Source organism: Bos taurus, chromosome 3, assembly GCF_002263795.3.
Source record: "Bos taurus isolate L1 Dominette 01449 registration number 42190680 breed Hereford chromosome 3, ARS-UCD2.0, whole genome shotgun sequence".
Classification (NCBI taxonomy): Eukaryota; Metazoa; Chordata; class Mammalia; order Artiodactyla; family Bovidae; genus Bos; species Bos taurus.
The window spans coordinates 101,736,266-101,761,147 of NC_037330.1; the positions used below are offsets into that span (position 1 = coordinate 101,736,266).

General features: G+C 51.2%; 1 protein-coding gene across 11 annotated transcripts in view; it reads left to right on the forward strand.

Annotated features, from left to right (window-relative positions):
- The window catches only part of ERI3 (ERI1 exoribonuclease family member 3), a 130,894-nt gene that overhangs the window by 35,091 nt on the left and 70,921 nt on the right, over window positions 1-24,882 (forward strand). For all 11 annotated transcript variants that reach the window (XM_010803687.4, XM_005204831.4, XM_015466522.3 and 8 more), the window contains 2 exon segments: window positions 6,079-6,138; window positions 10,357-10,448. In XM_010803687.4, coding sequence (XP_010801989.1) covers window positions 6,079-6,138; window positions 10,357-10,448 — 152 coding nt within the window.

The window sequence follows — 24,882 nt, forward strand, 5'->3', positions numbered from 1 at the left end:
GCAGAGAGGAGGCGCCCTGGAAGAGTTTGACTCTCGGGACTGTATGAAGAAGCCTTCTGTGGCTGCTTTTCCCTGTGCTGCATCGTGTTACGTGCTCTGTGCTGGGGTGGTAGAATCATGGGCCAAGAGTGTGTGGTAGCAGAGATCCTGGGAAAACGTGAAAGCAAGGAGCTCAAACCAGTCAATCCTAAAGAAAATCAACCCTGAATATTCATTGGAAGGACTGATGCTGAAGCTGAAGCTCCAATCCTTTGGCCACCTGATGTGAAAAACTGACTCATTTGAAAAGAAGCTGATGCTGGGAAAAGATTGAGGGCAAGAGGAGAAGAGGGCAGCAGAGGATGAGATAGCATCACTAACTCAATGGACCTGAGTTTGAGCAAACTCTGGGAGATAATGAAGGATGGGGAAGCCCAGCATGCTGCAGGTCATGGGGTTGCAAGGAGTTGGACATGATTTTGCGACTGAACAACTAGCATTTGGGGTGAGAGTACGTTAGAGACTTGGTGCCATCATCCAGGGACCTGCTTTCTCCATATGAGTGAATCAGGAGGACAGAAGTTCTCAAGTAATCCCCAAACAATCGCTTTGGTGTGGTGGGGTTTGGGGAAGTGCCTGCCTGTGCTGGTTGGGGAGCTCAATGGTCTCTGATACTGACTTAGCCCAGATATGAGGTCTTGGGCTCCTGGCCTTGATGCCAGTGCCCCAGGTGGGCCTTTTGTTGTAGGTATCCTTCTGCCAAGGAGTCTAGTCTCTCAAGCCTTTTGTTGTTCCAACCAATGATGATGCGGCTCTTGTTTCCACTGGGACACCTTTTCTCCCCTCATTCCCCTGGGAATTACCTGTACCACTAGGGGGCGCTAATCTGTCCTGTTTCCCTCTTTGGGAAAAAATCGTCACTTTAATGATGATGAAAATCCCCTTCCTTATGGGAAGGGAAGGGAAGACTTTCCTGAAACTAGCCAGGTTCTTGAGCCCTCCACTGTCCTGAAAGTGTAGTGTCCCCTTATCTTTTCCTTCCTCCTTTCTGTGTGCGGCCTCCCCCTTGGGGCCTCCAGTTCGAGCTCACTGCCTGACGTCGACAGGCAGGCCTAAATTGGGGGAAGCTGGTACTTGTTTAGGGATGGGATGGAGCATTGCTGGAGCTCAGCTCTGGGCAGGAGTGGATGCTTGAGGATATTGGGAAACAGGGGTTTTTCAGAGCAAAGTTGGTACTGCTTCTCTTTTGAGGGAGAGGAGAAGGGATTGCAAGACTCTGATGAGAAATGTTTCTTTTTTCTGGAAAGTCTCACCGAAGGACACGCATACATAATTTGGAGGGTAGCAGGCTTGGTGGTATTGGATCCTCCTTATGAAGCCTGCTCTGAAGCGAGGCTGTGACTGTGCTGTAGGCATGGATTCTGCCATCCTCTCTCAGGCTCCCAGAGCTCAGAACTCCCCCTGGCCTGGTCCCTGCTTTTTCATCCAGCCTCAGATCTCCCTGCTTCATCTCCCCCTCACTTTTCTCAGTCCGCCTCTACACGCGATGGTCCTTCTGCCTGTGTGCCCGCCTGCCCTCCTGCTTGTCCTCCAGCACTCTGCTCAGGGTCACCTTCTCTGGGAAACCTTCACTGAGCCCAGGCTGGGCCGTGCTCAACCCGGCATAGCACAGTCAGATACATTATACTGCAGTCATTTGTCCATCTCCCCACTAGACTGTGAGTTCCTTGATGGCAGAAACCAGATGTGATCCCTGACGGTCCTATCCTTAGGGCCTGGCACCAAGTAAAAATCCATGTTCCTCAAGTGGCTGGTGTCAAGGAGTTTTTCTACCACAGCCTGCCTCCCCGCAAAGTAGCTGTACTGCTCACTGCTCTTTTGAGTAAGTAACGTCTTCTTTGGAAAACCTCAGGTCATCTAGATATCGCCCTGTCTAGATGGACTATAATGCCAAGGGAGGCACGGACACAGAATGGGGCCGTCCTTCTGCGACCTCATCCAGTCTGGCAGAATGTGCCTTTGTGGACGGGGCGGGGGGCAGTGAGATCATTCCAGCCACAAGGAATCTTTCACTGGTAAGGCTGAGGAACAACCCCAAACCTCCAGACTTTTCTAAGCAGGTCCTCCGGGAGGATTTTCTCTCTTGGACCAGAAGTTTTGTTTTTAAGAACCCTGGCCATGTGTGTGCATGCACAAGCACATGCTTGTGTTAGGAGAGAGACAGGCTCCGTGCTGGACAGCCAGAAGAGGGGTTCTGCCTTGAGTGAATCTGCAGCCCGCATGCAGACACTCTCACTGCTCTGAGTGATGAACATGTCATTAGCCTTCTTGAGGTCCTTTCTTAGTCCCAGTTGAGAGGCTTCCTGGAGATGTTCTGACAGAAACAGGATGGGGGTGTGTTTTCTTCCTTCTCAAGCCCTTTCCTACCACCTCTAGAATCCACTCCAGCTCATTACATCTCTGCCTGTAGCAGCTGGGCTGCTGCACAGTCCCTGACCACGTGCAGTCCTTTTTGTTATTGTTGTCACTGTGGAAAAAAAAAACAAACTAGGAAGAAATACCCATTTTGCTAAATGCCAGTAAAGGGCTTTGTCTTGCACCTGTACTTGTAAAGGGTGAGATTTATTGGTCTCTTTGTCTGAGGAGAAAGAGTGGGTCTGATTATCAGATTGCACACCAGAGACAAGTGCTTATGTAATCAACAAACTGTCTTGGTGTCAGAATACGATTGTGCTGGAGATAAACTGTGAAGGGAGAAAGCACTGGATGCTGACATGCTATTGGCAGCGAGCATCCAGGGCTGCGTTCTGTAGTTGCCCGTATTTACGAACGAGGAAGCCCACTCGTCCCCAGACTGAGCTCTGGTGCGGGTAGGGGATCTCAGTCACCAGTCACGTTATCAGTCAGGGTCAGAAGCCCCTTGCCTTGTGGTTTCTGAGTCTGGGGAAGCGGGAGTTAATCTGTAATCCCTCAGTGAAAGGAGCCACAGAGCACACATTAATCCTTCCTCTCACCTCTCCTGCTTTAAGTGGTTAAGGTCTCTGAGCTCTGTTTAGCCTGTGAGCCCTGGTTCTCAGCTTAATAAATACTTGGCTTTGCTCTAGTACCTTTCATTGTGAGGATGTGAAAGCTTTTTACAAACATATATTAACCCAAGTGGGAATGGACTTAAACAGCAGCGTGAAAGATTTAGGTTAGGCCTAAGGTATCACTTCCCAGTAGTATTTTATTATATTTTCTGTCTTCCTCACAGTTTCTGGTATGTCTTATAGGTTGTCGGTATCAGGTATGGGGATTGACTTCTTAAATTTCACCCTCCACCATCTTCATCGAGTGTCTTGACAGAGCTGATCAGATGTGGTCCATTGTTGGGAGGCGTTAATGCAGGGGAGTGAGGCCTGTTCCTGGAAGGATCTCAAGCCCCTGTGTCTCTGGGGGTTGAGTTCAAGTCCCTTAGCTATAAGCTGTAAGCCATGCTTTGGACCACAGGCGGTTTGGGAAGCATGGAGAGAGGGAGGAAGCCAAGCTCACTAGGCTCCTCCCAGGCTGATGATTCTAGGATTGCTGACCACTGCGGGGGAGTGTGAGAAAGCCCTAGAATCCTGGAGGCCATCTGCACCTCTGCACCCCATGGTGACAGGAGGCGGGCCTAGTCTTTGGTGAGAGATCCCGCAGGTCAGCGCCTCGGTTGTTGTTTTCGATGTAGTACTTTTCCTGGGACCTAGGGCAGGTGCTGACCTCAGTCCCATTTCCAAGGAGCGAGGGTTCTTGGCAAGGATGCTGTTGGTCTCCTGTGTAAGAGGGAGTTTCTGGAAGTCCTTCAGAATTCATCTGAGTGACACTTGGTGGGAGCCAAGAGGAGGAGACCTAACCTTGCCCCAGGAAACTCAGACTGGACACGAGACTGTGCAGACCCTGGGGCTTTCCCTGACAAGTGGCTATGCGCCCTCTTTTCCAGGATTGTCCTGATCCAAAGCCCCAGCGCCAGGTTTGGGGATGTGACTCAGCCCTAGGAGAACCTAGCAGGAGAGAAGCTGGGCGAGAAAGGGCAGTAGTGGGCGCAACCAGTCATCTGGCTGTGGGACCTGGAGTTGGCAACAGGCCTGGTCCAGACCTTGCCAAGACAAAACACAGGGCCCTGCCTGCTCAGTGTGGCTCTGGGTGCTGACTGGATTGGGCCAGGACTGGGCTGCCAAGAAGAACTCAGATTCCACAGTGGCAGGGTTGTCATGCCTTTCTTCACTGCTGGATCCCTGCCTGCTTGAGTGGGGCCCAGCCCCTCCAGGAGTAGATGCTGACTGAGGAAAGGAGAAGCCTCAGTGCTCCATGATGAAAGCCACAAACCTGGGGCTCTTCCCCATCCCCACCCGAGCCCTCAAGGGACCACCTTTTCTTTTCTTTGGCTCAGGCCCTCCCTCTACTGGGCAGTCCTTTGGTCTTCCAAGCAAGGAAAGGGTGTGGAAGTGCCAGCCGGGTGGGCATGCTGTGGGTTAAAGCCTCGCGAAACAACAGTGTAGTTAATCTTTCTAATTTATTTTCCTTTTAGACCATGGGAAGTCTGTAGGCAGCAGCTGTTACCCAATTAAAATACAGATTAATATAAAAACAGTTTCTGGAATATAAAATAGAGTGGCTGTGTCCTTACACTTCCTTAAAATACCACCTAATAATGACTTGATGAACTACAGAAACCCACCTAGAGGAACTCAGCGTTCTTAAAATGAAAATTTCTTCCCTAAAAGGTGTGTATTACCATTCCGTGTAAGTCGCTATGAGAAAATAACCTTCCCTCTTAGAGCCAGCGGTTTGTGTGAGTTGGGTATTTGGTATTCATTACACATAATTATAGTTTAATTGGAGTTTAATCCCCACCCCCCACACTTAAAAAAAAAGAGAAGTTTCCAATCAGGCCTGAGATGCTACTCTTGTCTGGAAGTGGCCGGGGGCATGCCGGCCATGGTGATTTCCAGCTGGGTCCATGTCTGTGCAGGGGCCTCCTGCTGCAGGCCCTGCAGGCAGCCTCTCTAGTCTGTACTTGAGGGATATTTTCCACTTCAAAATAAAGCAGACCAAAGCACCAAGCTGGTTTGAACCTAGGCCTGAACTGGGTGGAGCAGAGGCCCTTGAGTGAGAAATCCTCTAGGCTAGGTTTGTGGGCTTTTTCCTCTGCTGAAGGTGCCAGTTTCCTGCTTGCCCAGCTGGTATCGAGGGCCCAGGTATGCAGGGTGAAGGGTGGATGCCTGGGGGGCCCCCTGGCCCTTCACTGGTGTAGAGGGGGAAGTGCTGGACACCGAGGCTCAGAGAAAGGGGGACTTGGAACTAGAGGTCCTGGTCCCATGTGGGGGCATTCCCTGAGTTCTGCAGGAACTCCTGAGGAGCCTGGAGGTGAATTTACTTGGGCTTCCCAGGTAGCTCAGCTGCTAAAGAATCTGCCTGCAGTGCAGGAGACCCTGGTTTGATTCCCCGGTCAGCAGGTTCCCCTGGAGAAGGCATAGGCTACCCACTCTAGTATTCTTGGGCTTCCTTGGTGACTCAGACGGTAAAGAACTCACCTGCAATGCGGGAAACCTGGGTTCAATCCCTGGGTTGGAAAGATCCCTCAGCCTACATGAAAACTAAAGCCTTGATAGCTTCCCTGATGGCTCAGCTGGTAAAGAATCTGCCTGCAATGTGGGAGACCTGGATTTGATCCCTGGGTTGGGAAGATTTCCTGGAGGAGGGCATGGCAGCCCACTCCAGTATTCTTGCCTGGAGAATCCCCATGACAGAGGAGCCTGGCGGACTACTAGCACAGTAATTCGGGAGGAGTTATTGCACCTACTGAATACAAAAGATGTGTAAAGTCGTATTTTCTGCAAAATGAAAGCTGAAAACAGGTCTGAGACCCAGCCCATGCTCCTATGTGGATATGTACCCGCATCTCGGGGCAGGAAGTTGTGGGGGTACGTGATCCCCAAGGCTTCTGCCAGGTTTGGAGCCTACAGCTGTGCAGGTCAGAGGCTTTTACTGTAGAAGGAGGAAAACAGAAAAGACTCCAGTCCAGCTTTGAGTTCCTGCATCCCCAGTTTCCACCCATAGGCTATTTCTCTTTCCTTTCAGCTCACCGGGATTATTCAAGCCATGGTGGATGGTCAGCCAAGCCTGCAGCAAGTGCTGGAGGTAGGTTGAGTGACCTTTAATTCCTGACCTCTGACCCCTTCCTGCCACCTTCCTCTCCCTCCCCTCCTGAGAATGTAGCCATGTAATTTGACTATGATTATGGCTTGATTAGAATAACATTTGCTGTCACATCAGTGACATGCTGTTGAGAGTATTGAACCATTGATCTGTCATCTCCAGCTGTTCCTGTCAGGGTTACTGACAAGATGTCCGCGCGCCCCGGGAGTCAGTGGAGGCCCCGCCTGCTCGCAGCCCGAGGCTGTTGCTGGCCGGTGGCTCCGGTGACTCGGGCAGCCTGCGCTGGGAGCAGGGGAGCCGAGCTGCGGCACTGCGGGCGGCCCCGGGGACTGGAGGTGTTTTTGTTTAGCTTTAGTGTTGGCTTCTTGTGGCATGTGAGCACTTCATTAACTCACCCAGAACTCCCCATTGATGGCTTTTGTTTGCTGTCAGCTCCTCCAGGAGGTGCGGCCGGCCCGCCTGCCCCACTGCAGCTTGCCGCTGGATGCATTGTGCCTGTCAGGGGTGCGGAGGCTGCACTGGGTAATGATTCCTAATCAGAATAATTACAACAATTGCCTATGTGAGGAAAATCAAATTAAAGGCTTTAGAACCCTTGGCAGAGACCACACTTCTGGGATATTCTCCTTGGGGAGCTGGAAAAGGTTAAGACGCTGCTTCTCGTGCTCCAGCCTAGGGGATCGGGAAGCCGTGCTTGGCCTCAGCTCATCTCCCACCCCCGCTGGCCTGGAGTTTGCAGAGAGGGAGAGAGCCCCCCTCCCCTTCCTTCTCTAGGGGGAGGGGAGAGGCGAAAAAGCCTGTGGATCGCATTAGGTGCTTTATTTATCCTTAAGAGCAACACGCCCAAAGCTGTGCCCCATCGCAGGAGCAAGCCGTGTGTCTGGGAGGACAGCAGAGCACACCTACGCTGGAGGGAGTAGGGTGGTGGCAGGGAGAGGGAGGACGATCTTTTTCTTGAGCCCAGAGGGCCTGTCCCATGGAGGAGAGAAATGCAGACTGAGTTTCCTGGGGCTCCTCAGGGTGGAACTAGGGCCAGAGAGACAGGTCTAGGCTCACCCAGTGGCCGAATATGTTCCTGGTCCCAGGGAGCATGCAGGCCCAGGTTCTTTGGCTGGTCAGGCTCTTGAAGGGTTGGGAGAAGATGAGCCCTGAAGTGTCTCCCAGCCCCACTGACCCTCTTCTTGGGTGGGGAGATTCACCCCTATGACTAAGGGGTCTCCTCAGCCTGGACTGCTCTGTCCAAGACCAGACTCAAGGAGAAAGAGGGGACCCTTCCATCCCTGTCTTCCAGCCAGCATCCCAGAGCAAGGCCAGGGGACAGGCAGCTTTTCCCTGGAGTGTCTCTGGCTGGGATCTTGGGAGGAAGATGCTTTTTCTGGGCCAGCACCAAACCAGGGCTGTTGAGGTTATGGAGTTTCCTCCTGACTGGTGCTGGTTGAGGGGGAGGTTGGTCTTCAGGAGGCTTCCTCCTGCTGACCCCGAGCCAACCCTGAAACAGGGTGCTCAGAGGAGTCTGAGTCTCACCCAGTCTCAGTGTACTTTGTGGGTGAAGAGGGGAGATTGCTGGCATTGAGGGAGTCTCTGGGGGCTCGAGGAGACCAGACTGGGCTCTGCTTTTTCCCATGAGTCCTGAGCTGGTTAAAGAGCTGAGGAGCTAGTTCTCATCCTAACCAAGGCCTTGAGCAGATGGCCAGATGGGTGTTTGTTCAACACATTTGTTCTTAGCCGGTCTCAGACTGGGCTCTTCCACACCTTCAGTAGCCGGGAAGGCTGGCTACTGTGGGTTGTCTTGGTGGTCCCTCCAGCCATCTCTCCATTCAAACAGAGAAGGGAAGGAAAAGGACAGGCCTGATTCCAAACACATGACTTCCCTGGACAGCCTTGTAGCAGAAGCTGCTCACTGAATACCTGCTGCATGAGTGAATGGCCTTGGCCCTAAGCTTCCAAGGAGCAGTGAGTGCTTCCCATGGTAGAGGCCTGGTCTTGCTGGGCGTTGCCTCCTGACAGTCCTGTCCTGTCCTGCTCTCTTTTCCAGGACCACTGTGCAGGAGTTGGGGCGTTGGGGAGCCCCCTAGCAGGTGGGGCACTTACCTTGGGGATTTAAGGCCAGTGAACCGGAGCGAGATTAGCTGACTTAGGGAGCTCCAGGTTTGCCTTACCTCTTTTCTTATGTAATGTCTACCTAATTTTCTTTAGGTGACCCTAGGGAAAGGATGCATGTGTGCATGCATGTGTGTGTGTGCGTGTGTGTCCGTGCAAGGGCTGGGGCCAGAGTGGCCCAGGAGACACACATTCAGCAGTGGAACGTCCAGAATTTAGCTGCCGGGGAGACCCTTGCACTGAAGAGGATGCTCTGGGGTGCAGACTGTGAAGAGGGTCTGCAGAGTCTGGCCCTGATGTCCCAGGAGGTAGGGCTGCCGTAGCCATGAAACTGCATGGGACCATCGGCCCTGCTCCAGGACTGCTTCAGCTGGGCCAGACCTCCAGCATCTCTGAGGATCCAGGAATCCCAGTGTTATCATGGGCTCTCCATTATCTGCTGCATACACAAGGCCTTCACAGTCTGGCCTCCCCCAGCCTCATTTCCTGCCCTTCCTTTCAGTCAGACTGCAGTCAGACTGCAGAACTCCAGTCACATTACTTCTTACTCATATCTCAATCAAGAGATCGAGAAGGGACTGTGCTGGGTTAGGGATTAGGACAGTGAATAAGACACCTTAACAGCCCCTGCCTTCATGGTGCTGATAGTCTGGTGGGAAAGGCAGAATTTAAACAGACAATGTTGCTCAGACGCAGAATGTCTGTGCCTTTGCCTCCTGTCCTGTGTTCCAAGCTGTCAGGCAAACTCAGCCACCCAGCCACTAGTTCAGTCATCTTTATGCAGCCTTTCTGATGCCTTTCCCCGTGAAAGCTGGGGCTGGCCTCCACCTCTTCTTGATCCGATGGCATCCTGGGTGCTTCTCCATTGATGCCTCTGTTGCATTGTATTAAGATGATCTGTCTTCCTCCCCTTCCCAGCCTGCTGTCTATTTTTAGGTAGGCACTTAATCCATTATCACATATAATTCACAAAACAACCTTGTAAGGTTAGTCATCCTACCTCGTTTTATAGATGAAGGAAACTGAAGTTCAGAGGGGTTAAATGACTTTTAAATGACTTCTCATCAGTGACACAGCCAGGATATAGAAGAGCCAAGGTTAGAACCCAGATGTGTCTGATTTTTCAATCCCGAGTTTCTAACAACCGTGCGATATAGCCTTTAAAAATAATCCCCCTGTGTGAGTGGCACAGCGGTGTGATCTGCTGCACTCTTGCCCCATGCCTGGGATCTTCTGAAAAGTAGGCACTGCTTCGTGAATTCTTTATGATAATTCTCTCGTTATATACTGATTTTAATATTTGTACTTGCAGTGTGAGTGCAAATAATAAAATGGATCCAAGGGATGAAGGGGAAGAAAGACTTAAAATGTCTTTAGGAGCAGTTTCTTTCCCTGTCTAGGAATTGAGCTCAGCCTTCAAAAGATTCTGCTGAATTTGAATCCCCAACCAGGAGGAGAAAAATACAGATTCTGGGACCAGTTGATGAACTTCTAGCGACTGGAGCAGGCTGTGCTTTCCCAGTTGTCAGAATAGGGCTACAGCCCGGCAGAGGAGCTTCTTCTGCTAGCCTCTTGGGGAAAGTTAACTTGACCTTCGTTTGGAGAATAAGTAAATTAATACATTTGGTTAGTAAACATTTGGTGGGAGGGTGGAATGACTAAACAAGCAAACGATCCTATGGAGTTCCCTCCTTGGGGGCCTCTTCCAGCCTGTTCTCATGGTCCAGGCCAACCTGTGTCTGTGCTAGGCAGTACCTTTGTTTGAGGACCAGAGGTATTTGGACTGACCTACTGGCTTCTGTCCTTATCCTGTCCAGGGTGGGCTGCCAGGCACCGGGAGAGTGGAGGGGCACCCTGCCCCCCACCACCCCTCTAGCACTTGGGCTTGTGGGATCTGCCTGCAGGGATCATCCTGCCAGGGCCTCCATAGTTCTGAGCCAAGGCTGAGAGCCCAGAGTGGAGCTGTGGTAGGATAAGATTACAGTTTTCTCCTGCTCTGATTACAAGCAGCTTATCTGCGTTTCACTGTTGTGGCTCTTCAGAGACTCAGGGGGAAAAAAAAATGGAAAATCTCATCTGTTCTTGTTGTGTACTTTTCAGAGGGTCGATGAGTGGATGGCGAAGGAAGGCCTCTTAGATCCAAACGTCAAGTCAATTTTTGTCACCTGTGGAGACTGGGACTTAAAAGTCATGTGAGTATGAGCAGGACTCCTTTGCTGACAGGGCTTGGAACCTGCGGGACCAGGTTTTGCCTTTTACAGTCTCAAATGTCCAAACCTACAGGGCAGCTGGGTCAGGCAGTCTTGGATCTGGGGGCTGGCTGGGCAGAACGAGGGCTGGGAGCTCTGCCTTCTGCCTCTGGATGGACCTTTCCAGCCCTGCTGTTGGCCTTCTTACCTGTGCTAGGAGAGCTCTTCCTGTTGTGGGCTACACGTTACTGCCCTGAAAGAAAGAAGTTAAAAGAGGGTCTTTAATTTTCTTCTAAACTAAGTACATAGTATTTACTCTTCTAAATGCTTTAGAAATAGTAACTCATTTACTAACCCTTGGGACTCTTATTATTCCTATTTTATAGATGAAGACATTCAGGCGCAGAGAGGTTAAGTATCTTGCCCAGGGACACACAGAGCCAGAATTAAGACCCAGGCAACATGGCTCCAAGGTCCATCTTCCTAACCATGATGCTATGTTAGGCTCTCATGTGGGATGCGAGGCCCTGATGATCCCACAGAGAGCCCAGGGTGGGGATGGGAGAGGGATGCTGCTGCCAGGTCACCAGCCTCCTCTTTTCCTCCCTTGTCCCCACTGCTTTTTCTCCTTTGTCTCCTGGTCTTGTCCCAGTTCTGGAAGACAGAGCTGGTTCCTTTGCTGGGTTGACACTTCGGCCTCTTGTCTACCCTCATGGATACCTGGCTTCAGAAAGTCCCCAGGGAACGAAAGCAGGGTGGAGGTTGGGTGGTAGGGGGGCGCTGTGTGCTGAGCACTGATAGGATCCATACCTCTGTGTTCTTTGTGACTGAAGGCAGCAACGAGCATTCTGTGTGTGTATGTGTGTGAGTTTTTGAGCATAGGATGGGGTATTGGTGGGGGTGGGGAGGCATGGCTCTGGAGTGACATTTCCTTCCAATTCAGGCATTATTTTCTCACCAAGATCCTTTTTATGCCTTTTGCTGGGCATTGAGGTGAAGTTCTGCACCCGGGTGGCTGTCTAGCCTGCTATTGGACCCAACCCTCTAGGTGAGGCGGGAGGAAGAGCAGGCCCAGGTCACATACTCGCCCGCACACCTGTCTCCCCCAGGCCTGAGATCATGTGTGTGCACTGACTGCGTACCACACGCTCCAGAGCTCCCCGTGACACTCATTGTTGGGGAACTTACAGGGGCTGTGCCTGGAGGCAGAGCTGAGTCAGGGGACGGTTCCGAGGAGAGGGTGAGGAGGAAGAATGCTGTTGCTCTGGTTTACAGCGTTCCATATCCTGAGCAGCTCTGAGCACTCAAGTGAGAAGGGACTCCTGGGGAGGGAGCTCCAACACAGGAGACGGTATCCGGGGTGGAGCAGGGTACAGGCTGACACCCAGGGTTCTAGGGCTCGTGTGGCCCAGGCCAGAGGCCTGGTTTCTCTAGTTAGCTGAGACTCCTGCTCTCCCAGTGGCTTTCTCTCTTTGGTGTGTTCATGTCCCAAACACCCAATTTCAGCATCTTCTGTGATAGGGGTGAATGGCGTGTGCTTATATGCGTATGTGAGAGCTTTCCTGCCCATGATGTTGGGGACTATCTGGCTGGGCCTCCAAAGCTTGGGGTCGGTTTCTCCATGACAAGGAGAGGGGATGGCTGGCATTAGAAGCCTTGGCATGGCGGGCCCTGGACAAATCTTGGTGACTTAGGAGGCTGCTTTGCATCTTGATGGAACTGTTGTCATCAATAAGAGGGATCGGGCTGGGGAGTCAGAGCACATGTGAAAGGAAAATCAGATGTTAATGAGCACAGTTTCTGGGTTACTCTTTTCCTTTACCTCCTGGAGAGAATCTGTTTCACTTTTTTATTTTAATTACTAAGGGAGTGAGGGAATAAAGGAAAAAAAGAAAACGTGAAAATGACAGCTAACATCAGTTTCAAGAACTACGTTTTATGTTTCTGATCTTATTTCTTAGTTGATATTTCTATTATAACATTACTACTCTATGATGCCAAAAGAATTTCATTAAACGGAAGAAATTAGATCAGTTGGGAGATGAAGGAAAAACAACCAGTTAGATTGGCAGAATCTTAAAATCCATAACTTGTTTAGGCACGGAAGGTTGAAGTGTGTTCCCCCAGCATAAGTGCCAGGGCCTCTGAGAAGGCAAACAAATAGAGACACCGTCTCTGCTCTCGAGGTAGCTCATGGTACAAGCAAGGAGCAAGGGTATAAAAAGGAAGGGAAAAGAGTGATGCATGTATAACAAATCAGGAATAAGAAATTAAGGCACCAGATACAAACAATACACCCTTTTGAAAGTGGCAGTGACTGTGATAAAGTACAATTTTTAAACATGTTAATGAGCACATGCCATGTGTCTCTCTGTCTCCTACCTGTCTTCTTGGGTAGGAGGTGGTGTCTCTCTTTTATAGGTGAGAAAACAAAGGCAAATTAAAACCTGACGCTCAAATTGGTAGACCCAGCTAGGCAGAATGGAATTCTTAAGGCCACATGGCTTCCAGAAGAGATGACTGGGGCAGACTTTGGCGGCTGGTTTGGGTCTGGCTCGTGAAGGCCCGCCAAGCTCTGGAAGCGAGAGTGCAGGGAGGAGTCAGATGTCTGGTGGCAGGGGCGGGGGGAGGAGAGCTCTGTGGCCGCCTTTTCGAAGCAGGATTCCCGTAACCGCTGGGAAGGCTCTTAATTAAATGTGTAACAAAATAAAAACAGCCAGAGAGGAAACCTAAGCAGCTCTGCGTGACGGCGCACAGCTTCTCCGTGTTCCGGAGCCTCTTGTCAGATGGCTCTCGTCAGAAGCATCACCTTCTCTCATGCCTGGTAAAGCCTGCTGATGAGCCTGACAAGGGTGGTGGTAAACTGACCTAACAACTTGTTAGTATGTGGCTCACTTCTTGTTTTGACATCTATTTTCAAATTTAAGTCTAAGGAACTCAGCAAATATTTTCATTTCCCACTCTAGTCTCTCCGAGCCACGCTCCCTCTTGTTGCCGCTCCCCCCGCCCCCTGCCCCCAGCAGCCTCCCTCTCCCTGCAGCCAGCTGCACATCACTTTCGTTGGAAAGGGCCTGATTAGTGTGGTGCTGAGAAATGGGGACTGAAGTGGCAGTGGAAATCCCACTGGAGAAAAGAAATCTCCCCCCATCCTGACAAATTAATTTTGTGTCCATCTTTTGTCAGCCTGAATGGGGTGATACTCAGGTTTATGTGGGCTTTGAAGCTGTCGTCACAGATTCCGCTCAGGTGGGTTTTAATACAGTGGGTGCAGATTTCATTTTCCTTCTAAACGTTTTTAAGAAACGACACTTGTGGTTTTGGCTCTTGGTCGGCTTGCCTTCCCTACCTGACCTGCCTTTCCATTGCCTTACCTGTTGTTTCCTGAAGCTCCTTGTAGAGTTTAGTGTTCTTTCACAGTGTTCTCTCTCCTCTGCTTATCCAGGCTCTGTATTGTCTCTGTAAAGGGCGTCTGTCTTTGGCATGGTGGGAGGATAGGGAAGATGCAGTGAGGATGGACATCTGCACAGGCGCTGCCTTTGAGGAGCTTACCTTTTCACCTGTAGTTTGGAGACATGGGTTTGCCAGCTGAACGGCCAGAAGACCCAGTCAGGAGGCATTCTAGGCACAGGTGCTTAGAAGCTAGGCCACAGGGTTTCGCAGTGGCTTGTGGGTTTAAGAAGAGGAGCAGATCAGGAGGACTTGGGTTTGCGGAGTGGGCTGGGGGATAAGAAGAGCTGATATGAGGGTGGACCTGGTCCTCCGTGCCTCAGGGGAAGAGGCCCTTTGGAGGAGAGGGTCAGGATGATCAGATCCTGCTGTGGAGGAGCAGGATCCAGGGGTCCACTCCGGGTCTGCCGGGAGTGACCTCATGCAGCTTCCCCTCAGCTTGGGAGCAGGGCGTTTTCCTGCTGTTGGAGGCCAAATGTGTGAGTGCAGGGCTGTCATTTGACTTAGGTGTTTCCCCTGCTCTCCTTGTGCACTTCGCATACCACACCCCTCTGTTGGTCTGTGCAGATGTGGACCAGAAAGTCTGGAGATCAAAAGATATTTAACATTTAACATAAGTTTGTGTGAGACCATCTGAACTAATATTTTGCAACGAAAAACTCAGCCACCTGGGTAGCAAACAGTTTGAAAAAATAATGATAATTTATAAGAATGGCAACTAGGGGAGAGCTCTTAATACTAGGCTGTCTAGCTAAAGAAAATGAGATCTATTTCAGTTACTTCCATACTCGGACATGAAATTTTTTGTATTATTTTGTTCTTAATCCATCATGAAGAAGACCCAGTCAGGAGGCAGGTGGAAGCACCTCTGTGAAGTCACTCCTGAATTCACACTCCTTTTTTTTTTTTCCAGATGATTGAAACCATTCTAGACTACATGGCTCTCCCTTCTTGTTTCAAGTACAGACAAACATTGTCTCTGAAAAAAAAAAGATACTTGCTCAAATTATCCTACTTACTGTTTGTTTTGGGAATACATACTCAACGGGGACTTGGGCTTCCCAGGTGGCACTTGTGGTAAAGAACTCACGTGCCAATGCAGGAGACAAGAGATGTGGGTTTGATCCCTGGGTCAGGAAGATCCCCTGGAGGAGAGCATGGCAACCCTCTCCAGTATTTTCGCCTGGAGAACCCCATGGGCAGAGGAGCCTGGTGGGCTACAGTTCATAGTACAGTTGAAGCGACTTAGTGCGCACGAGTATACACACACACACACTCACACACACACACACACACTCACACACACACACACACTCTGTCTCAACAGGGACTGCTGAGGGTCACGCAGCCAGGACGATGGGAGAGCAGAGAGTGCTGTCTCCTGGAGAGAGGTCCCATGGCAGAGGAAGCACATGCCGGGGAGGACTCTGTGGGGTACACAGTACCTCGCGGGATGTGTAGGTGGCGTCTGAAAGGCTTGCTGGGGGTCCTCCTGGACCCTCTTGGCATCTCTCCTCAGCCTACTTCCTCCTTCTTGAAGCACTCTTCATTTCTACTTATGTCTCCTGTTTCTCTGACTTTTTCCTTCCTTTTCCTATGATTCTTTTTTCCTTTTCTCTTAAATTTGGTGTTTCTTAACTACTGGCATTTCTTTGATCTCTCTCCTAGCTGTCTTTTTTTTGTATCCTACACACTCACACTTATGGGAGTGATCTCATCTATTTCTCAGCCTCAGCTATTCTCTGTATGCTGTCTTCTCATCTTTTCCTCTATATGAGAAATGGAACCAACATGCAGCAGTGATCCCACTGGAGAAAAGGAATCTGTTCCCTTTGCCATCTGAACTCTGAGCCTTCATATCCAGCTCCTCTTCTCTATCTTACCTAGATACCCTTAAAGCTTGTGCTTAGTTGCTTAGTCGTGTCTGACTATTTGCGACCCCATCAACTGTAATCTGCCAGGCTCCTCTGTCCATGGGCTTTTTCAGGCAAGAATACTGGAGTGGGTTGCCATTCTCTCCTCCAGGGAATCTTCCCGACCCAGGGATCAAACCCACGTCTCCTCTATTGCAGGTGGACTCTTTACCTGCTGAGCTATCAAGGAAGCCTTAAAACTTAAAGCTCAGGTGCTATTTTTTCTCCCAACACCTTGTCTTTCAGCATTTTCTTGAATAATGACTCACTGGTACCATCTACTCAGTAGTTCTGTCAGAAAACTGAAAATCTTCCTTGGTTCCCCCCTCTAGCCATAACCAGTTAATTGCCAGACCCTATGATCCTTTCTCCCAGAGGTTTCTCACAGTTGTTGCCGCCTTTCCAAACCCACTACCCCTGCCCTAGTTCAGGTCACCCTGTTCTTCTTGGATTCCTACGAATGTCTTCTTGCTCGTTGGTCTCTCCAGCTGTTCTGTTTCTTATATTTCTTTCTCCTAATTGTAGCAGATTACATCATACCCACTTAACACCCTTCAAGGCTTCCCCTTGTCCTCTAGGCAAAGTCACACTGATTATTGAAGGTTTCAAGGCTCTTGTTTATTTCTCTAGCCTCATCTGTTGATGCTCTCTATGTACTCAGGCTCCCCCTACCCCTAGCCAGGTGCTCTAACTGGCCAGTTCCTAAGGATCCCTCCTAACATCTTTTTTTAGGTGCCTTCCTGTACGTTCCTGGAGTACATGTACTTATTCTTACATGAAATTGCGTTGTAGCTGCCTAGACTTGTCTGTCTCTTTCCCTAGATTGTGTGCACCATTATAACCCCAGGACAATGCCTGACATGTAGTAATTGTTCAATAAATGTGTGTTGAATAAATGACAACTAAGGCATGGAGTGGGCCTGTAGGATCCCTGCCCGGGAAGAATGGCAGCGGGTGGTGGTGAGTGGATTCAGGGAGAAGGGAATGGAAGAAAAAATCTCAGATCCTCCTGCCCCAGACTGAGTGTGAGGGGGTAGAGGACTGCACTGCTCATGCCAAGAAGCTCCTGGGTTCCCCTGCCAGCACTGGATGTTGGGCCCTGCAGGGGGGTACTGGGTGAGATGGTGCAAGGGCCTGGGTGAGGGGGACAGGGCTCGGTCCTAGGAGCAATGTGAAGGGCTTTCTCTGAGACATTTGTGTCCCCAGGACTGAGGGCTAGAACTGATCTGGAAAAGTGACATCAGATAATAAAGATAGCCAACATTTATTGACTACTTACTACATACCAGGAGTCCTGCTGTGCTATTTATGTGTTATCTCATTTAATCCTTACTGCAATCCTATGAAATAAATTATTTTTTAACACATGAGGGAGGAAACTGGGGCACTGAGAGGTAAGTAAGTTGTCAAGGGCACACAGCCACTTTGTAGCAGGGATTTGAACTCTGGAAGCTGGCATGTTTGACCGCTTGGGTATCTGACCATCTGCTTCTGTCTTCCAGCATGGCTTTGGGCTTGGTGGGAGTGCCCTTCCTCCTCCCCTTTGTTTGCGCTGAGTGACAGAGCCTTGGGATGTTCTCTGACACCCTAGGCTTCTGGTACCTGGCTGGTGTTGGTTGGAGGGCTGGACCGTTGTGTTCGTTTTGCTCTGGGAACGTGGTTGGCCAGGAGATGTGGTGGGGGATGGCTTGGGGCTGTCTGAGAGGCTGCTTGCTGATCTACAAATGAGTGGATCCTCAGATCATTGCCAATATTACTTTGGAAACCTCTGTTCTATAGTATCCTTGGAAGCACATGGGGCATCTCATCGAGTCTCTAAGCTCGCGAGAACCTTGTCCATGGGTTTGCCAGTTGGTCCCAGCACGGAGCTGTATCACCTTTGATTAGCAGCCTGTTGGGGGGAGGGGCTCGAGTCAGAACTCCCTGGCAGTCCTGACTTGTCTCATTTCCTGATACTTTTATCTGTCACTGCAAGCGCTTGGGCTCCCCTCCTGAACTAATTAAGTTTGCATGTGTTTAGACACATTGCCAAATAGGGCTTAGCAAAGCGGAACTGAGCTACATCTCTTTCTGAGTAGGGAAGGAAGGATATATGAATGCTCCACCACGAGGGCCAGGGAAAGCGTGGACGACACGGAGCCTGTGTGTACAGATGATAGGCATTCTGCCCTGGCCTCCCTGGGACACAGCAGGTCTGCAAAGCAGCCTTCTGATTGGCTGGCAGCAGCAGCTGAGGGCCCACCCTCCATCTTTCTAAGTGAACTGGGTGTTCTCAGAGGGCCGAGGATGGAGGATAGGCTCTGAAGTAGGATTTTTCTCCCAAGCATAAGCAAAACTGAACAGCAAGTTTAATGCGACTTGTAGGGTAAGTTTCGAGGCCTGTGTGCTGTTTGCTGCCAGCCTGAACCTACCCAGCTCCATGGCCTAAAACCACCTGTGTGGCTAGCAGAGGGCTGTGAGAAGTACGTTGGAAACATGGGGCACGTTTTCCTTTTTGCCTTGAAGACCCCAGGCCACTTTGCTCAGTCTCAGGATCGCTGTGGGGGAGAGAAGAAGTGTTGCTCAGGATCCCCCCACCCTGGAGGTGAGGTTCAGCCTAAGGGGTCAGTGCGGTGCGGTGTTGCCCACATGTTTCCACGTTAGACTGATGCCTGCCTTTTCCCGAGTGCTGGGTAGCCCGAGGTCTGAGATGGGCACACATACTTGGGTCCTGCCTACACAGCTGCAGACGTGGGGCCTTCCCATGTTGTGGACTCCTCCTCTGAGGTAGGGAGTGAGGGTATTTCCCATAGAAAGCAAGAGAAACAGCTGATTGCCATGGTCAGCGCTTTGATATAGCTGTGAAGCCCCTGGGTCAGCTTCCTGGCCACGAAGAGGCTCTCGGTAAGGCGAGATCAGCTCAGAGTCAGGCCAGGCTTGCACTGCACACCATGTGTGTGGGTGGGCTGGGGAGGGGCTTCTGGAGGTTGTATAGGAATTCTGGGCCTTTGAGCTGCAGCCTGAGCCCAGAGCGAACAAGAACCAGACCTTCTGCCCTCCCTTTAGTTTCCCTAGAGCCCTCTCGTCAGCAGAGGTGCATTGGGTTAGCCCCAAGAAGGCAGCTTGCGTTGATGGGGTCATGTTTCAGCTGCAGCTAATCCAAGTCACTCGATATAAATCTCTCCCTGCTGCCTCCCCACTCCCTCCCATCCCCAACCCACAGACAGGGAAATGAATCCTGGCCCTCGCCCTGAATACATCATGGCAGGCCTGCCTCTAATGAGAGAGGGCCATTCATTGTGGGGTGAAGCTCCCTGCAGAGCCTGGGATGCCATTAATTAAAGAAGAGCCACCTGAAGCCAGTCGTGCGGCGCAGCCTGCCACGCTCAGATGGAGTGGTGGTGGGGTAGCCTCGTTAGCCTGACAACTCCTCGGGACCAGGGTTCCTGGGTGCTGGGGAGCGAGGGGTGCCCCGCCTCCACCTGAGAGCTCCGGCCTCTGGAGCCAGCCTTTTCACAGATGTGGGCAAACCCCTTCCTGCACCTGTCCTGGGGCCAGGACCTGGCAGGAAAGGGGCTGCTGACGATGGGCTCGGCTAAGGATTACCCATCTCCAGCGTGTGGGCCTCGGGACAGGAGCAGGTTTCTGTGAAGTCCAAGCAGGCTCCTGGCTCCCAGCTGGCGCTCCTCCCCACCCTTCTCCACGTGGTCCTGGAGCTGCGGGTTGGCAGGCCATGCAGCCTGCAGCCTTCCCTCAGAGCCTGAGTCCAGGGAAGGACTGGAGGGACCTTCGGCCTGCAGGGACACTCGGGGAGAAAGAAGCTCTTCCATCAGGTCTGCGGGCACAGCCCCTCCCGGGCAGATGGCGCCTCTGGTATTCCAGTTTCTGGGCATTTCTAGGCTGCAGGGTGGGGCTCCAGTGGCAGACTCATCTCCTCTCCCCCTGGGAAGGTGTCGGAGGGTCTTAAGCACTTCAGTGGTTGTGGGAATCCCTGGAGTGGGAGTTCTGCTCAGTTAAAACCCTGATAAAAGACGGAGGTGTTTATGTAGTGGCTGGCCAGGCGCTGAGATGTTTCTGGTGGTGGGAGCCTGCTGTGGCGCTGCTGACTAGACGACTCTTTATTGCTTCATTGGTCCTGAGGTGAGTGTGGCTGCCAGGTGTCTGGTCCCCAATCTGATGGATAGAGTGCCCCTCGACCATCCTTGAGGGTCTTACCGCCTCCTTGCTGGCAGGAGGGGCCGTAGGCACTTGGACCTTGACCATCACCTAGAGCTGGAGTGGATCAGCTGGTCTCTGCCTGGCTTGTCAGGAAGACAGATGGTTTCTGTGTCTGTGGCTCTTCTGGGCAGTGTCTGGAAGTCTGGTTCTGTGCTCCGTGGAAGAACCTGAGAGGCTCCTTCAGAGAGCCTCAGAACCAGCAGGGCATGGCTTGACCAGGGTGCCGGCTCTACTTCTGTGGAGTCTGCGTGGTCTGGAATAGAGGCTCCCCCTGAGACTCAGGTGGCACTGCTTTGTGTTTTGAAAAGTTTTGGACCTTCACAGGCCTTGGCCATTAGTTTGGGTCCTTCTGTCCTCTGGCAAGGGCTTCCCAGATGGCGCTAGTGGTAAAGAACCTGCCTGCCAATGCAGGAGATGTAAGAGACGCAGGTTCAATCCCTGGATTGGGAAGATCCTCTGGAGGCGGGCATGGAAACCCATGCCAGTATTCTTGCCTGGAGAATCCCATGGACAGAGGAGCCTGGCAGGCTACCGTCCATAGCATCGCATGGAGTTGGACATGACTGAAGTGATGTCCTCTGGAAAATAGAGAGTGAAAAATGGGGGCTTGTGTCCTGAACTCCAGAGAGAACTGAACTTCCACTGTTGATGCTAGAAAATATTTTTGTATGGGTGAGATACTTTTCGCGTGACTCTTGAGACCCAACTTAAAAAAATTTTTTTTTATTGTGGTTTCCCCAGCAGTCCAGTGGTTAAGACTCCACACTTTCAACACAGAGGGCTCAGGTTTGATCCCTAGTTGGGGAACTAAGATCCCACATGCCGTGTGGTACAGCCAGAAAAAGGAAAACCAAAAAAATGTTATCTTTTTAGAAATGGAAGTATGAAATAGGTACAGTAGGGTACATCCTGTATACAAGTGTGAAATGGTCAGCTCAGTATATTGTTATACATGTACACACTTGTGTGCCACCCAAGTCAAGGTGAACTTTTTGCATCATCCCAGAAAGTTTCCTCGTGCCCCTCTCCTGTCAGTAATGCCTACCCTCTTCTAGGTAACCACTACTCTGACTTCCGTTACTTTGGGCTCATTTTCTTCTTTTTGGCTTTCATATACATGGACTCATACAAGATATACTCTCTTGAGTCTGACTTCCTTTGCTCAGTGTAATATACAAGAGATTCATCCATGTCATCGTTGGTTGTTCAACCTATGTATTGCTGGGTAGGATTCCATTGTATTACTATACTGCAGTTGGTTTTTTTGTTGGACTATATACCTTCTTTTGGTCTTTTCGTTCATGTTTACCAAATGAGTATGTGAAGGTTCAGTCTAATACGAGCATCTGCCTAGTCCTGTCAGCTTGTACTAATCTCCCTCGTCCTTTTCAACCTAATTCCAGCCCCTTAGACGTGTGGTCTTCCCTGTGTCTTGTGGAGTCTGCACTGGCCTTCCCTCTTTTCTGAACCCCCAATGAGAGAGGCTGACCCCAGGGCTGTGGAAATGGCCTTTGAGCCCTAGTCACCCATTTATTTATTCTTTTGACAGATATTTATCGAGTGTCCGTGATATGTCTATACTGTTCCAGGTACTGAGGACTTAGCAGTGAACAAAGAGATAAACCTTCTGAACGTCCTGCCTTCGGGGGGCTTTCATTTCAGTGCATGCAGCCAGCACTGCCCTGTCTTTTGGACGCTGATGCCAGGAGACTTGGAGTCTTGTCTAGACTCCTTTGTCCCTGGGATTCTGTAGGAGCTGAGTGGCAGTGGCCGTTGCCACCTTGACAGGGCCTCTCTCAGACTTTTGTGGGCTTTCGTCTTCCTTTTTTGCTGCTACTACTGCTTGGCAGTGAAAGGGTTTCTCAAGATTGGCGCCTCCTTCCACTATCCTGGAGTCTGATTCCCTCTGTGAGAGGAGAGAATTAATCTCCAACTTTCCATGCCTGTAAGGTGAGTGACCTCTGTTTTGTCAGCGCTCGCCAGTCTGTCCTCTAATTCCCAGCCCGGGTAATGTAGACATTACTTTGTGTTAAAGCAAACCACCAGCAGCTCTCTGGAGAAGGCAGTGGCACCCCACTCCAGTACTCTTGCCTGGAAAATCCCATGGACGGAGGGGCCTGGGGTGCTGCAGTCCATGGGGTCACTAGGAGTCAGACACGACTGAGCGACTTCACTTTCACTTTTCACTTTCATGCATTGGAGAAGGAAATGGCAACCCACTCCAGTGTTCTTGCCTGGAGAATCCCAGGGACGGGGAGCCTGGTGGGCTGCCGTCTCTGGGGTTGCACAGTCGGACACGACTGAAGCAACTTAGCAGCAGCAGCAGCTCTCTTAGTGCGGATTCTGTCCTGATCTAGGCAGCTCAGAGAGGATCTCCTCACAGGTGCTCAGGCACCTGAGCATCTTTAGTCCTGAATGGTGTTTGGCAGGTTCAAGGAGGGAGGATGCCCTTCCACTGTGTATTCCCTAACCACCATCCATGCCAGCTGCTTCTGAAATTGGTCACTGTGATCAGGCTCCTGAGAGCACAGAGGAGGCTGTGAACACCCCAGTGAGGAGGAAGTCAGGAAGCAGAGGGCTGGGAAGGTGTGGGCCAGGGAACCCAAAGCTGCCGCTGGCAGAGTGGCCCATGCCTGAATGATCTGTAGACTCTGGGGGCTTAGCTCTGTCGGGCTTTGGGAAGGGCGCCTATGAGCAGGTGGGATAAATTCTCTATCCCTGGCTAACGGGTGACACGACTCAGACTTGATAGTTCTGTAAAACTGTTTCTTCCAAAGCCTGCAAGGATGTTGGTTTGGGGAAGAAAGCCAGCCAGCCCAGAGAGTCCCGGGAGCCTGACAGGCCTTTTTCTCTGCGATTCTTTCTTGCAGGCAGCCCGAGGCAGCCTGTCTCTTTGTTAACAGAGTGACAGCAATGTGACACCATGGAAATAATTACTAACAAATCACGGTGCTGACTGCAAACAGCTCTCTGTCTTCAGAGGCATGTCAGGGTGCATTAGAGCAGGACTGGAGGAGCGGCACGTGGGGGCTGAGGCGCAGCCTGTGCTCAGACGCTCTCCTCTTCTTCCCCCACCCTGACCCCTTGCTGCTTTGTCTGACTTTCCTGCTCATGGCCTTAACCCACTAAGTCAGCCAAGGGACCCACTGGATAAGTAAGTGGCATATGGCTTCCTCTGGGCAGGTAGCTGGGACTCCCATCTTTGCTAGGGAACACCTGGGTGTGATGGGATGGTTAGATAGCGTCACCGACTCAACGGACGTGAATTTGAGCAAACTGGGAGATAGTGGAGGGCAGAGAAGCCTGGCGTGCTACAGTCCATGGGGTCGCAAAGAGTTGGACACAACTTAGCGACTGAGCAATGACAGCCTGAGTAGTGATGAGATCCAGGAGTTTTTCTGTTATGGGGCCCCCGGAAGGGTAGAAGGGTGCTCCATTTTTGATGACTGTCTACCAGTTGGGACCAGCTTCACCTGCTGGTGGTTTTGGTGTGATGGAGAGTATTCATGCTAGCTGGACCCATAGTCTGGGAGAAGCTTTACATCTCAGTATTGGCTCTGCTCCCTTCCCCCACAGCCCTGGATTCTTCTTCAATTGCCATAGTCAATTTTGGGTAAGTCGACTTTGTCCATTCCCTCTTGGTTAGCAGAGTGATTGCTCTGACTGTCAGGGCTGTAAATAATGTTCTTGGTGTGTGTGGCTGGAGGCAGCCGTGTGGGGTGGGGAAAGGAGTGGAAGGAGGAGCAGCACTCCGCTGGCTCCCTCGCTGGCCCCCCTCCCCTCTCATACAATATTTATCCAGGGATGGGAGTCAGATGCAGCGACCTCAGGGTCACCCAGTTAAATAGCTTCTGAACCTCCCTGCATTCTAATTGCTGCAGTTGTCCTTTGCTCTGGAGACTTCTCCTCCCCATTGTCTGCTGAGGCACACGCTAATGGCTCTCCTCCTGGCCCTGCTGGGAGGCAGATGTGGGCTGGGGGGGTGTGGAGGGAGGGAGAGTGCTCACTGCTGCCTCCTTTTCCCCGGGGAGGAGGGAATCTGGGGCCTATTAACAAGTGGCTTCAGCATGGAGGAACACGGTCCCCTGCCTTCCTGCTGCCGCCTCCCCAGAGCTGGCTGGAGGAGACCCAGGAGGCGGGCCTGGTTGATGGGCCAAGGGGTTTTGCCCATTTCCAGTCCGATAAGCAGAACTGTGGGACTCGTGACTCCTGGAGGGCACAATCCATGGGGTCGCAGAGAGTCGGACACTACTGAGCACGCACACGAGCGCCTCCTCTATATAAGGGCAGGCCCTTGAGTACTTGGCTGAGGAGCATCATCCTGTGTTTCAGTGGTCCTGCTTCTGTGGCTTGGAGACTTCTAATGAGTGGTATTTCCTATTGGAATATACTCCATTTTGCCCATAGATTGGCCAGATGCAAAAGCCTCCTTGGTCTCTGGTTGGTTTAGATGATTGATGATGGTAGCAGGTGTGCTGCAGTTGGTGATTTAAGAGTGGCACATGCCATGCGTCTTCACTGGGACCTTCCTGTAAATGTCAGTTACCACCCATGGCAGTTCTTGTCTTCCGAGGAAGACTGTTGGAAACTACCATTGAAGACACTAGCCACTGTGTGTCCTGGAAGAATATTCCAGCAGGAGCCTAAAGTGAGCCCCTGTAGAGTTGCTCTAGGCCCAGTAAGGACTGTGCTGGGAACTCTGGGGACCACCAGTGATCGGGACAGAAGGAGCAGCACGTGCAAAACCAGTTGTAGGCTAAGTAATAAGTAAGGTAGAGCTTGAGAGCAAACACTACAAAGATACACAGTGAATGAACCCAGAGCAGCACAGTGGAGGTCGAATGGGTAGTATTTTTAGCAGGAAACTTTAAAAAAAATAA